At 33.2% G+C, this 14985-nt stretch overlaps 1 protein-coding gene across 1 annotated transcript; it reads left to right on the top strand.

The window, feature by feature from the left end:
• The first annotated feature begins 12499 nt into the window (after positions 1–12499).
• LOC143551607 (uncharacterized) lies at positions 12500–13057 on the top strand. Its single transcript, XM_077042005.1, has one exon. It carries the CDS (start codon positions 12500–12502, stop codon positions 13055–13057), a length of 558 nt encoding a protein of 185 aa, XP_076898120.1.
• The last annotated feature ends 1928 nt before the right edge of the window (positions 13058–14985 follow it).

Below are 14985 nucleotides of genomic sequence, written 5' to 3' on the forward strand. Positions count from 1 at the left end.
TGATGCAGACACAATTGGCCTGTACGTCTTAGTGCCGGAATTGGGAGAGATGTGTTGAATCCCAAGCTCTTGGTAGGCTGGTGGATCTGTGAAGTAAATAGAAAGAAACTAATCAACTTGAAATTAAAATAACAAGGCTGAAAAATAGTTATCTAGGCAGAATACAAAACAAGCCATAAAAATACTTAGTTAGGCAAAATACGAAACAAACCATAACACACTTATTTATGTAGAATACAAAGAACGCCATAACACACTGTAATTTAAAAAAACATGCAAAACACGCTTAAAAAGGTAAAACCAACGAAACACACTATAAACAAAATAGCAAGCCATAACACACTGTAATTCGAAAACTATTAATAAACACACCTGACGCAATGAAGAAACAAAACATCGTCAATAAACAATTCGTAAACTATTAATAAACACACCTGACGAATTAGATTAAATTCTTATTCACATCGTAACCTAATTGTTACGATCAGATTTAATAAACACACCATGTCAATATCAGATTTAATAAACACATCATGTTACTCATTACGATCAGATTTAAAAAAACAAACATTAATGACGTTTTACATAACATGATAACCTAACTGTTATAGGTTTAGAAAATTATCCAGAAGAACATAACACACCATGTCACGAAACACATAAAGGGTCAACGAGAACAACAAAAAATAGTTGAGTTTTACCTAATTGATGTTCATCCATGAAGGTCTCCATGTTGAATATTGTAGGTTTTACTTATTTAAGATGAATAGGTTACGATGATGAATAAGAATTAGAAGAATACTGGAGATTAATGAGATCTTGATAATGAATATAGAAGATCACGATGGTGCATGATAATATCAATCGGTTATTATTTTTTTATTATTTGTTAACTAAATCCAGATTAATAAGGAACAAATTCTAGATGTTTAATAAATTTGATTAATTTTATATTTACATATCATAATAAAAAAATAAAGTAAGATTACAATCCTACCCTTGTTATCTAATGGTGGAAAATGCTTCCTACACTTTTTAGGAAAACTTAACTTTTTAGTTTAACCTTTCTCTTTGTATGAGTAACCATTGATTAATAGGGTTGTTCACAAACCGAGCCAAACTGAACATAACTTGCTCATATCTTGTTTGGTTTGAAACCGAGTAAAACCAAACGGTTTGAATTTAAAAAACGTGCGATATATTTATGCTTAAACTTGGTTTGGTTTAAAACCGAGCAGCTTGGTTAAACTTGGTTTTGTACATCGCTTTCAAATTGAAATCTTCAAAAACTCAAAAATGTCGTTAATTCAAGACTTCTAAGTAGTTCAAACTCCCAAATGTATAGACTTCCGATTATAGAATGTCTATAAAATTCAAAGTTAATAAGAAAAATACATAAAAAAGCGGCTATGGTTTAAGATTGAGCTTTTGAAGTCAACATAAATGTATTCGGTTAACGAGTTGCTCATTCCCAACCAACTCGACACGCCCATTTCTCCAGGTATACTTGTACTTTTTTGGTTTTCATTTAACCGATTTTCAGTTAACTTTGTTTCGGTTCACTTTCAGTTAACAGGTCTGCTATTTCTTACCACTACCATTACCCCGCCCAACCAGACGCGTGTTTCCTGGTCTACTAGTATTCTTTTAAAGATTCTATATATACATTATTTGTTTTTCTTTCATGTTCTCGTTCATACGCAAATAACTATAGCTAAAATTTACCAACACAACTTGAAATTACATAATATCTTTTTCGAAGTGAATTTAACATTACACCATATATCTAGGCCTGCAAACGAATCGAACGAACACTAACAAGGGTATGTTCCATTTAACTTTAAACGAACACGAACAATATTTGGTGTTCATGTTCGTTTATTTAAAAAATGAACATGTCGTGTTCGTTTATTTAAAATCTAAACGAACTATTCACAAACATAAACGAAAATAACTCAACGAAGATAAACGTACATAATTGAACGCATATAAACCTACTTAAATGAACACAGAAACATAAACGAACATGAATAAACAAATATTCACGAACGTTCATTAACATAAACGATCGAACAACACATGTGTTCATGTTCGTTCATTTAATTAAACGAACACAAAATTTCTGTACACGACCACAAAGAAACATAAAAGAGCAGCAAAAATGTTCAACCGGAAGTCCGGAACGGTCTTTAAAAGCGTGTTTTTGTAGCCACAGATTATTGTCATAATAGTATTTTTAAAAATCTATAAAAATGGGCAAAAACATATTTTTGTCTCAATGAATTGGTGTAGGAGCAATGCCTCAATTTAAGATATATGATTAAATAATAAATGGAGAAAGAGATCATAGAATTAATTGAAACGGTAATTTAGTTATTTAATTTTGAGTTAGGCTAAACGTACTTCTCTTGTGTAATTGTCATAACTCATTCCCTAGACTTTCAATACCTTTTACAATTTTATTTGGCATACCCTCTAATATTTGTTGTTATTTCAAGTCTCTCTTTAAAATATCAAATAAAAAACCTTAAAGTTTATTACTTTATTTTTCATTTTCTCTCTTTTTGTGTTTATTGTTCTTTATCATAATAATAATATTTATTAAATGCTTTATAAAATGTATTTAAAGAATAATCATATAACGTCTTTATAAGAACAATAAAACGTTTTGTATATTTTTATCATATCATATGTGTTTCACGAACAAAAAAAATCATTTGAATTTTTTTTTAGGTTTGGGTGCATAAGATAATTGTGACATGACATGAGAAACGAACCAACTTGTTGATCAATTCGTATGTTGTATAATCTCTTTTAATAATTAAAAAATGTGATTTTTATTAAAAAAAAAAGATAAGCTATCCCTAAAAATTATTTTTTTAAAACACTAAAATAGAAAAAAATATTCTTTTTAATTAAAGAAACGTTTTTTGGCATAAACAATTATTTTGGTTATTTTAAAAAACTAAAAAAACTGTATTATAATATGAAAAAATTATTAATAATAAAAATAAAAGAAAAACTCTTAAAGTATAAAAAAAACTATTTTTAAATAATAATGATAATAAAAGATACCAAAATGGCAAAGGAAAAACAAAAAGGTTTAAATCGTATTAATGTAAAACTTTAGAGAGGGGGTATGTTTAGTAAAACTGAAAGGGGGGGTACGATTAACAGCACCCTTTGATTTTTAAAAAAAATCAAGAATTGGTCATATATACTCAAATACTACCATCTTATTATTTATAGGAAACCTGTTTAGCCACCGATTAATGATACTTTCCTCACATCACCATTTGTTCGATTATGTGACTAATGTACTTAGAGGATCACTTACGACATATTAGGAGCAATGTCGTGCACTTCTACTTTGCTGGTCGTCAAGTGGCACTTGGAGTTCCCCCAAACACTTCAGTAGGAAACCGTACTAAAACATGATCCCAGTGAAGTGTTCAGAGGATCCCTTAGAGAAACTTGGCTTTTCCCGTCATGTGTGTTCCTTTGTAGTTACTTGATGTGTTTGATTATTGAAAATGACTTATGTTAATGTATATATAGACGAACGAGAGTTATGGGAAGTGTCTGATATATGAAGCTGCATGATGCATCAGAAGCGTGAACATGGTTGGCAATGAGTCTCAATTAAGAGTAGTAGTTTTCACGTTCATATTAAGTGCAAAAGACATGAATATTCATTATTCATTAAGTCCTAAATGATGAGGACCATGATAAGATATGCACTATATACTTGTTTCTTCATTTATCCATAGGTTCAACTTTCAACTTTTGCAATTTTTGCATATGATTCCAAAGAATATACCGAAATGCTAAATGAGGAATCCGCTAAAGATGTAGATTAAGGGTCACTCCGACACTAGTCGACATGTGAGCTTCCACATGGTATCCAGACTTATGTTGTGGACAGAATTTCCATCACAAAAGAATACATCTAATCCTAGCTTAGTTAGTCTCCAACGTGCGACCATTCCTAAGGTCCTGTTGATGTGGAGATCACAGACTTGGAAAACACGGACCAAGCCGCTTTGTGGAGCTCAAGTCTGGATCTTATGTCTGGCTATGTAAACGAACAGTGGACGTGGGGTACGTGGGCCACACCAACGCCAATTTGTCAATTAAAACAGGAAAAAAGGAAAAGAAAAATCCAAATTTCAAATTCCAAGTACCCAGTTTTAAGTTTTTAAAATTAAATTAACTTATATATTTCAATACCAAAAGAAAAAAAAAGACTTTAATTAACTTAAAATACAAAAGCATAAGGTAAGTAAATTAAATCCTTAAAAATTTGTTGGCCATAAAAACAGCTTTGTTATAACTTCTAAAATTTGCATGTTTGAAATTGAATTTTAAAATGAATTTTTTAAAAAACAATTTAAAAATGTCAGGATTTAAATGTTAAATAATATCCAATGTTTGAAGTTTAAAAGACGTTCATACCAATATCTTCCTTCAATCTAAGTCCTAATTTTTATATTTTTAGTAATGTGATATCTTAAAATAACAAATCAATCCTCATCTCTTTTTTCTACGATTTGCATATATATACTCCTATATGTACATTTACATGGTTGTATGAATCAACAAGAAACATAAGTAAACGAAAATTGAATCCAGGCAATAATAATAATAATAATAATAAGCAACTTATAGTAAACAAAAGAAAAGAGAACCATACAATACATCGAATAACCGAGATCCAAACCCTATGTCTGTCTACGAAGCACCACAAACACGAGGTTCCACAATGTTTCTAAAACAACTAGAAATTTATAGCCTCAATCCTCTAGCCGGTTCTCCAATAGTAGTGCCAAATTCTGACGCACTAACATCCACGCACCACGCAGGTGAGAACTGGCAAGAGGATTAGGGCTATAAGTTTTCAGTTGTTGTAGAAACATTGTAGAACCTCGCGTGCATGTGTGGTGCTTTGTTAAAGAGATACGGACCGGGACTTAGGTTAGGATCTGTGGTTACTCGATGCAATGTGTGGTTCTTGTGTTGCTTTATTTGTTGGAGTAAAAAAGAGTAATAGGAGGATATCATCAATGCTCAGTTTGATTAGCAGTTGTTCGAGCTCTGAGAACGATGGAGATGGTGAAGACTTCTACTTTCTTGCAACTGGTGAAGACTAAAGGTCAGTTGTCCGGTATGCAAATCACGTGACATGCCAAATGAACAAGTTGTTTGCATACGGGACAACTGGCCTTTAGCCTCCGCCAATATTTTTGATTATGAAAGAGTACATGTAAATTCGAAACTTGAACTATAATCTCGACTGACTCAACTAAAACCATAATAAATGGAAATATCATATAGGTCAACTATTGTTACTAACTATTACTATAGTTGGTTTCATGAATCATGGTTCAATACCTTGTTTTTACTTTATTTATGGATCAAAAAGTTGTCTAGAGCTCTTAAGCAACAAATAAGGTACTGGTTTGTGATCCTAAGGTTATGAGTACGAGTAACCATTTCAGATATCGGGTTTTGAATAGGGCTGCTGCGGTGTTTGTAGGCTGGGGTGTCGAACCGGAACACGGTACTTGTGTTTACGAGTTGCTGACACAACTAGTTTAGCTAAGCGTGTTCACATCTTGACCCGAAACCTACCTAACCTGTTAGTTTCATGCTAGGTTTGTGTCATGTGAGAAATTCCAACCTTAGTCTTGATCATGTTTTTTGCCCACCTTTAGGTATGATGATATCTTAGAGCCATATAGAAATTTATATATGAACTAGAACTTTAACCCCCCGCGTTGCGGGGGAGGAGTGCGAACCCGTGAGAAAAGAGAAACATATTGTACCACTAACCCGCTTACCTAAAGGGTTTGTTTTTAGTTAAAGTCGACGGATTTACACGTTTGCCTATTTAATATAATTTAAGTCTTGAACTCATTCAATCTATTTATAAGAGGAACCAAGATGCTCACATAACATCATCTTCTATAAAACTCGTTTAGCTAAAGTGATTATGTCGGTTGAACCGTAAAAGTTCAGCCTTTCACCCTTTTAACCAAATTATTGTCATTAACCCATTCAAGCCATAGAAAATAGGAACCAAATAGGCTTAGACAACATCGCATGTAAAGCTCAGACAACCATCACAACTTCAAATAGGTTTAACACATTGACCCATTAAACCAGATTGTGGTCTTTAACCCATTCAAGCTCTTAATTAATCTCAGACTACCATCACAACAATGTCAATAATATGAACTGTAAACCAAAATGCCCAAAATCAGAATTCTTTAAATCACTAAATAGATAGCACGGTACAACTAAATTGAATGCATTAACATGGCTTTTTTTAAGGCTATAAAAGCAAGCATTTTATTGTCAAAATTGACTTAGCTATTTTAACCAAGTCAAATGTCCTCAAAAGTGGCATAATTTGACTTACCTACTTTTATTGTCAAAATTGACTTAGCTATCATAAGCTTAACCCTGTATTGGATTTAATAACATCATGGATGATTAATTGATTATGCTAATTAAATATGAGTTTGAAGCTGATTAAGAATAAGAGTTAGTCAATTGCCTATGCTAATTGTGTGATTAATTCTCCATTATTCTGAAGTTTATCCAATAAGTTGAATCATTTTTATAAAACAGTTTTAAGTCATGTTTATACAACCAACCCTGAGATAAGTAGAGAAGCATGCATGTGGACTTCATCATCAAGTCTCTTCAAAGTTTAAAAATCTCACCATGCATGTGTAAGCTATTTGTTTCCAATTTTTATGAGACTTTATGGGAAGGTAAACTCTAATTGAAATGATACATTAGTTTTAATTATAGGGCTTCAATAGGTTGTGTTCGTGGGTTGGCGAGTTAAACATGTTACATACTCAAATGTCATTTGAGACAAATGAATTAAAACAAGACACATGTATTCAGTTGACACAAATATGACATGCTTCATCTATAACTTTTATTTATTTGTTTGCATTTGAATACTTTAAAATAGAAATGTAAGTTTTTAATGAAACTACTTTTAAAAATATGACAAATTAAACTACACAATTTTGGTAAAAAAATATTCTAAGTTATACCTATACTTTTTCGTGTTAAGTTCTTATCGTACTGTCAGAAATTAGAGTTCATATATAGTTTTAAGTTTTGACCATGCTTACTTTGCCCATCTTTGACTTTTAGGATAAGTGATGGAAAATTATAATTTTTGAACTAGCCATATGGAAATTTCAACCCTTCTATTTATGAATGGACATGATTTAGTGTGTTAATTTATTATTTATGTCTATCGAGGCTAATGCACCTTCCTTTTAATTTACTTCCAAATTACTAATTTCAGTATAAACACTTTTATTACATCTTAAGGCTACAAGCTCTTTGCTATAAATTCTTATATCCAAGCAGTTTATTAACTTTTATATATTTTTTTTGAATAATGAACTTCTTTTAATTTTTGTTGTCTATGAAACTTGAACCTAAGAGCTCCTCTTCTCAAACTTAAGTGTTTAAATATTTTGCCTTTAACAATGGACCACCACCCCATTGACCAGTTTATTAATTAATTTTTACTTATAGCATTTTGTATTTAACAATTTTGTGCACTTACAATTTCTATTATATAGTTATTAATGATGAAAGGACAATTAATTCAATGGTACTCTTATAAATTTCTTATGAGAGGTCATGAGTTCAAGACAAAATATCTCGCGTGAGCCACATGTTTTATCACAGTTGGCTTTCATGTGGGATTCCTTTGAAATTAGTGACAGACGCAGTTTTATTGTTCAATACAAAAATTAAGAAAAACATTTACGAATAGCATAGTTAAGTATTATATTCATAACTTTAATAACTGTCCTAACATATTGCCTAATTTAAACTCTTTAGAAATTCTATATTTTAAATAACATAACCCCAAGATAAGAATTTGATCTGTTATAGTTGTTACCATATTGATAGATAAATTTAAATTCAAATAAGTTATTTATTATTTTTGTACTTAACTAATAATTTTTAAATTAAATAAAATATTGCAATGATACGAAAGTAAATAACTAATCCTTAATTTGAGGCTATACAGAGATTATTCACAATTTGTAAATCGTTTATTTTATTCCCATGTTTATATATATAAGTTTAAATTTTGAAGTATGTATAATACTAAATACGGATTTAATATTTCCATATTTATACTTAAAATTATTGTACTTTAACTATCATATCAAATCTTTTAATAATTACTAATCATATATATTTTTTTTAAATTTAAAACCTTAATTTTAGAAATTTCTATTTCCCTGCCCATCTATATATACATATCATCATTCAGTAGTTAAGTAAAAAAGAAAAGAGCCATCACTATACAAAAAAATTTCATTCTCTTTTACCCTCTCTAATTCCTGTTTATCCTGTTGTTATCTCACATGTCAAATCCGATAACAAATATACGGTTATTTGTTTTTTCTTCCATGTATTGGTTGATCGATCGTGGTTCATGAAACTAACAATTGTAATAGATAAATAGAACGTAACAATATATAGCGATGTTGCCATTTATTACATGTTTGGGTTTACGTATAATCTTTTAGTTATGTTAGCTTGACATGTCACACCTTGAAAATTTCGAGTTCAAAGTATCAACTTTTCAAAGTCTAGAGACTAAAATTGCCAAATTCCAAACTTGAGGGTTAAAAATGAAAATTCTGTTTTCCTGACCCATCGCGCTACGCGATGAGTCAAAAGAGACTCACATCGCGTACCGCGATGGGGTGTCTGACAACGTGTGACACGTGTGCCACGTGGCACACGGTGGCACCATGTGCTGCCACGTGGCAACACTGCCGCCACGTGGAGAGGCGACACGTGGCAGGCCTACACCTCTGCGTCATCAACCCTACGTCGCGATACGCGACGGGGTGCTTTGGAGCCGGGCGCAGTACGCGATGGGACCCAATTTGAAGTCTATAAATAACAGCCATGGGATCTCACTCCAGGCATCCCAAACATAGCTCTCACTTCTCTCTAACCTCTCTCTAGAAACGATAAACGATTTGCCTCGATAAGCGTGCCACGATCCTTCGTTTGTGTATAACGTTTCCTCGAAGTACTTGCCAACCCTCTACCCACACTCAATCAAGAAGGTGTTGTTATAATGGCGAGGAATCTCGAGAGTCGTGTCCTCGAGTGTTAAAGATTTGGCGTTCCTCAATTAGCGTGTCGAGCAAAGTAAGGCGGCATCGGAGTGCTGCTCGAGTCCCTAGCATTTCTAAACGCCAACGAGGTTAGGCGTAATAATGAATTCAATATAATTGAATATTATATTTAAGGCTTAAGCCTTAAGTCGAGGTTATACTCGATACCTCGATAAAAGAAAAGAAAACATAACAAAGAAATGAATAAAAGTATGATTATTGAATATTGTGAATTCATATATATGTGTGTAAGTATATATGATTATATTCTTTGTTATGAAATTATTATTTAATGAATAAAGAGTATTCTTAAATAATAAAAGAAAAGATTACGTTTCTTGGAGAAGAAGAAACGTCGGGTTTTGAATATAAACTAAAGGTTTAAAATTTACTTTTAAACAAGAGGTTTTCAAGTAAATAAGAATTGAACTAAAGGTTCAATCGAGGATTGAGATATAAGACTAAAGGTCTTAAGCCGGATCGTGTATCCGACTAACAAACATTTATACTCGTAACTATAGGTTCGAAATAAAAGAAAGGGAAAGACCCTTGGACGGTGAGTGAAGCCGATCTTAAAGAGACAAGGTGAATACGCCCCCAAACTTTTAAACTTATTTTCAAATGAGTCAAACTTGTTATATGAAATTGTTTACAAGGAACTATGTGTTCCTAAAACCTTTATAACTTATGGGTATAAACCTAGCCCTCAGGCTGTGGTATACATATGTCTGGATCCTTACATAGGTGGTACTATGCGATGTATGGGCATGATCGCACCACCCTTGGTCGTAGGACGCTCTCCTGCAGGGAGTACGACCGTTGTGTATATTTACGGGTACTTAATGAAGTCGAACGCTACGGTGTTTGTGAGGTGACCTAGTGTAGAGGCTCTAGTTTATAATGTGTTATTTGAATTTGTTATTCCTAAGCCACGTTGGGCCGAGGCAGGCGTAGTCTCGAGGGGTAATAAAGTAAAAGAGTTATTTTGCGTCAGCGTGTTCACCAGCATTCGTTGCTGACGTATTTTCTTACATTTTGCAGGTGAACAAGTTTAGCACTTGGAGTGTCGAAGTGCTACAAATGTCCGGTGGCTCGGATTATTTTGTAATAACTTAATATGGTGGTTTGTAATCATAAACACATAAATATTTTGTAATAACTTAAACGGGTATTTGATAATACCGTCTTTTGAATGTATATATAAAAGTTACATTTTCGATCCTTAAAGTTTATGAGTCTTCCGCAAACTAAACGCAACTCTGATTTATTTACAACTATGATACCAACTGTTGGGTCACGCTCCTAGGCCTTAGACGGGGGTATGACATGACACGACAATGGTTGCAAAGGAAGTGAAAGAAGTTACACCCCATGTCACCATTGGGCACTTCAAATATGTAATTGGACAGCCTTTTGATGTCAACCTCTGTTGATATAACGCAGAGCAAACAATAATAATAAGCAACTCCTAGTGAGCAGAAGAAAAACGAACGAAGGACAAGAGAGAAAATATCTATGGCAAAAACAGTGAGTTGTATATTAGTGTAAAATAGTGTATTAGTGTTTAAACGAACTTAATACGTAGCTAAAATAAACGTATCTAATTAATATATTATTGCTCAATATTCTCGCTGATTAAAAAAAGGAAACCATTAACAAAATGTAATGCACTAATAATCCAGTCTATTCTTTTACCGATTAAGCCAACGAAACAAACACTAAACGTAATGTCAATTAGTTAGTTTCATAGGTAATCCAGTTTTCTTAAACAAAATCTATGACTCCACCGAAACAAACTCCACTCTGAGTTTTATGATTTGCAACTAATTAACTGACAATGGCTTCTAGTGTTTGTTTCGTTGGCTGAAACTGGTAAATGGAATAAACTGGATTATTACATTTGCTATTGGTTTCTTTTTTAGCCGTGACAAGTGAGAATATTGAGTATTTATTATTGTATTAGAGACATTTAATCGCGTATTAACTTTGTTTTGCTTCCCTTAAATACTAATCTATGCTTATTCGGAAACATAACTCACATTTTTTGCTCTGCATGTTTTATCCGTTGTCCTGCGTTCTCTCTTTTATTCTGTTTACTATCAATTGCTATTATTATTGTTTGTCATTCGCTATGTATTACATAAGCTGCCATGTGAAAAAAGATGGAAACATTTTCAATTCCGTTTACTTATGTTTCTTGATGATTCATACAATCATATGAATACACATGGAAGGGTATAAAAAAGTTGACATCAACAGCCTGTCCAAATACTACATATTTGAAGTGTCCAATGGTGACATAGAGTGTTAGCCATAATTTGGTTTGGTCCGGTCCATTGAGCCTATGGTGGATCGGTATCTTGGAGACCAAGTCGAGCACATGATTTGGGCTACAAGTTATTTATTAATTATTATTTAGATTTGTTTTTACCAATTAGTATTTAAATATGATTATGGTATATGTATTATAGTCTGGTTGGGTTTTGAAATCTAAATTAGTATATATACCCGAGCTTGTGGGTTATATCGTATGTATTTTAATTTTTCGAGCTAATGAAAGTTACAAGGATCGAGCTTATGATCTAAACTCGTTTTGTGTTTTCGATTCTGGTTACTAAACTTCAATTGATATCAGAGCTCGGTTTAAAACACAAGTTTGTTCTTTGATTTTGTTGTCTGAAGACTCTTTTATTAAAACAACAAATATTCTTTTTTTGGGAGACCTGACGCAACAAGTTGGTGGCTGTGGTTGAATTCAACACAAAGTCAAAAACAATAATTTAGTATTCTGGATAGCTACTTTCTTTATTAGGCTATGCGTAGTGGAGGGGCTACAAATTGGGGCGTTTTGTGTCGTGTGGCGCCCACTCAGCAAGGGGTGAAAATTTGTTTTTGGGGTGTAATGGTGTAGGGGCTACAATAATAATATAATAATAATATATACATATATATACATATATCTCTCACACACATACAATATATAATAATAATAAATGAAACAAGAAAGGGGCTACAACAGATTATCGCCTCTCCACATTTCGCCCCTTTGTAGCCCAGGGGGCGGTGTTCTCGCCCCAAAACCTCCAATATCACCCCATTTATTCGGCCATTACATATGCCCTTAAAGGTATTGTTTTTTGTTGAAGACCTAGCAATCGTTTCTCAGTTAGTTGAAAGACTTCAATATAAAACAACAATTGTTGTTTCTGTTGAAGACCAGCGCAACCTTCAAGTGTCTCCGTCGATTATTTTTTTGTTTCACGGACGACTCAAGAACCCTAAAGACCTATAGCCGCCAGAGAAGAGGAAGAGCTATGGGTGATTCTTCAAACCGTACGGGTGGTTCTTCGATTCCTTTACTCTGTCCGATGCTCACGAAGAACAACTACACCACGTGGGCGCTTCGAATCAAAGCCATGTTTCGAAGCCATGATTTGTGGGATGTTGTTGAGCCGAGATCAGTAGCTGCAGTAGATGAAAAGAATAACAGTGCTGCGATTGCATATTTGTTTCAATCCATACCAGAAGAACAAATCCAACAAGTTGGCCAATACGAGTTCGCTTGGGAAATTTGGAATGCGATCAAGACCCACTATGTTGGCGAAGAGAGGGTTAAGGAGGCTCGTCTAAATACCTTAATTACTGAATTTGAAACCATGAGGATGAAATACACCGATACTATTGATGACTTTTCCGGGAGACTATCCGGTATAGCCTCAAAGTTCGCCTCGCTCGGTTCGACACTCGATGAACAAAGGCTAGTAAGAAAGTTTTTTACAAGCATGCCTAAGCGTTTTATAAGCGTTGTTGCCTCATTAGAACAAGTTATTGACTTGAAAACCATAAAGTATGAAGAAGTGGTAGGTAGATAAAAAGCCTACGATGACCGTGTGAAAAGTGTCGATGATATGGATGATAATCATGGTAAGCTCTTGTTTAATAAATCTTCCTCTCCGAGCAACTCCAAGGGTGGGAAAAAAGGGAAAGGAAAACGACATCAAGAGCAATCCCAAGACAAATCGAAAGGCAAATACAACTGGAACAAAGAAGGTGATTCGGGTATGAAAAAGGGTTATTCAAGCGTTCAATGTTTTTGATTCTGGTTACCAAACTTCATAGAGGAACATGATATGATATTGGAGTATGCAGACTTATCCCTATGGTAACTAATGTCCCTAGTAGTGAAATAGATATTAGTGTATTAGGTTAACATATATGAGTCATAAAGATGTAAAATGTAAAGTTTCAAACAGAATATTAAATGAGAAATTCTGTTATTTTGGTGCAACTTTCAAAAGTATACCTTGACTCTCACTAAGTTTTTTTTTATTTTCAACCCCTATTTCAATTCTCACTTATCTCACATGACACATGCCTAACATGAAACTAACAAGTTTGAGTTTTGGCTAAACGGGCTCGGTCAATTTTGGGTCTAAGATGTGAACACGTCGTGTCAGCCGGCGGCGGGTTCACGCCTCCACGGGCTAACCCATTTATTTAATGATACTTCTTAAATATTTGTTTTATATAATCACTTATCCCATTTGGGGGTTTTATGCCAAAATTTAGAAAGTTTAAACACTACCACTTAAGACGAATTAAATAATGTACATTTATAGTTTTAATGTATTAAAATGCATAAAACTAAATATTTCATTTTCATGCTAAACAGTCTGTGTCACCTGTGAACACGAGTTTTGTGTTCGGGTTCGACATGCCATTTCTAATTTTAAACTGTCAAAATGCAAATACACATGCTGTGAGGTACTTCATGTTTGACCCACCAACCCCATTAGCATCTCTATAATCAAAACCCAATATATGGAATGGGTTCTTCGGGATTGACCCGCCAACCCGGGAACATAAGCCTGTTAGCATCCCTATACTCAAAACCTGATATATGGAATGGTTACGCATACACATGCCATTCGGGTCACAAACTAGTACCTTATTTGTTGCTTAAGAGCTCTAAACAACCTTGGTTGATCCAACCAAGTACTGATATAGTAAAAAACAAGGTAACAATAGTTCACGCATATGCTATTTCCATTTATTATATATGGTTTTAGGGGTAAAGTTAAAATACAAAGACACATAAAAATGAGAAATGTGAGAAGGATTTGCGACCACACAAAAAGCCCCTTAAAAATAAATTCAAAAAAATAAATAAATAAAACGAAAAAATTCAAAAAAACAAAAATGATTCCGCCATCATTCCCGTTTAAAAAAATAATACAAAATACAAAAAAATAAAAGAAATTTGACGAAAAGACACAATGCCGAGATCAAAGGCACAATAACGAAAATGAACAAAAGACACAATTATAACTAAAAAAGACACTATATATCGCAAAATATAACACAATGCCGAACAAAATATAGCACAATGTTGAGTAATATAACACAATGTCAAGGGAAAAAGACACAATGTCAAGGGAAAAAGACACAATCAATGACGAAAATAAACACAAAATACAATGATAAACAAAAAGACACGACTTTTTTCACTTACCACTGCGTTTTTTTTATGAGAACGAGAAAGACGGTGGAAACATTTTTGTGTTTTTACTTTTTTCGTTTTATAATTAAATTTTGAGTTATAATTTTTTTATTTAATTTTTATTTATTATTTTTGAGGGGTTTTTTTATGTGGCTACAAATCCTTCTCATTTTTGTTGCCCTTTATAAAATAACTTGACCCATGGTTTTAGTTGAGTTAGTCAAGATTATATACTCTTTAAACCTGTTCAATTGGCGTGACAAGTAATGTGCAGACCGGTCAACTCGCCTTCAACCGTAA

Source organism: Bidens hawaiensis, unplaced genomic scaffold, assembly GCF_021521415.1.
Source record: "Bidens hawaiensis isolate Kalapana, Puna unplaced genomic scaffold, B.hawaiensis_p1.1 tig00016464_1, whole genome shotgun sequence".
Lineage (NCBI taxonomy): Eukaryota > Viridiplantae > Streptophyta > Magnoliopsida > Asterales > Asteraceae > Bidens > Bidens hawaiensis.

Bases quoted from the DNA above. Each gene is read 5' to 3' on its own strand.
- LOC143551607 (XM_077042005.1), top strand. From the start codon at position 12,500: ATGGGTGATTCTTCAAACCGTACGGGTGGTTCTTCGATTCCTTTACTC.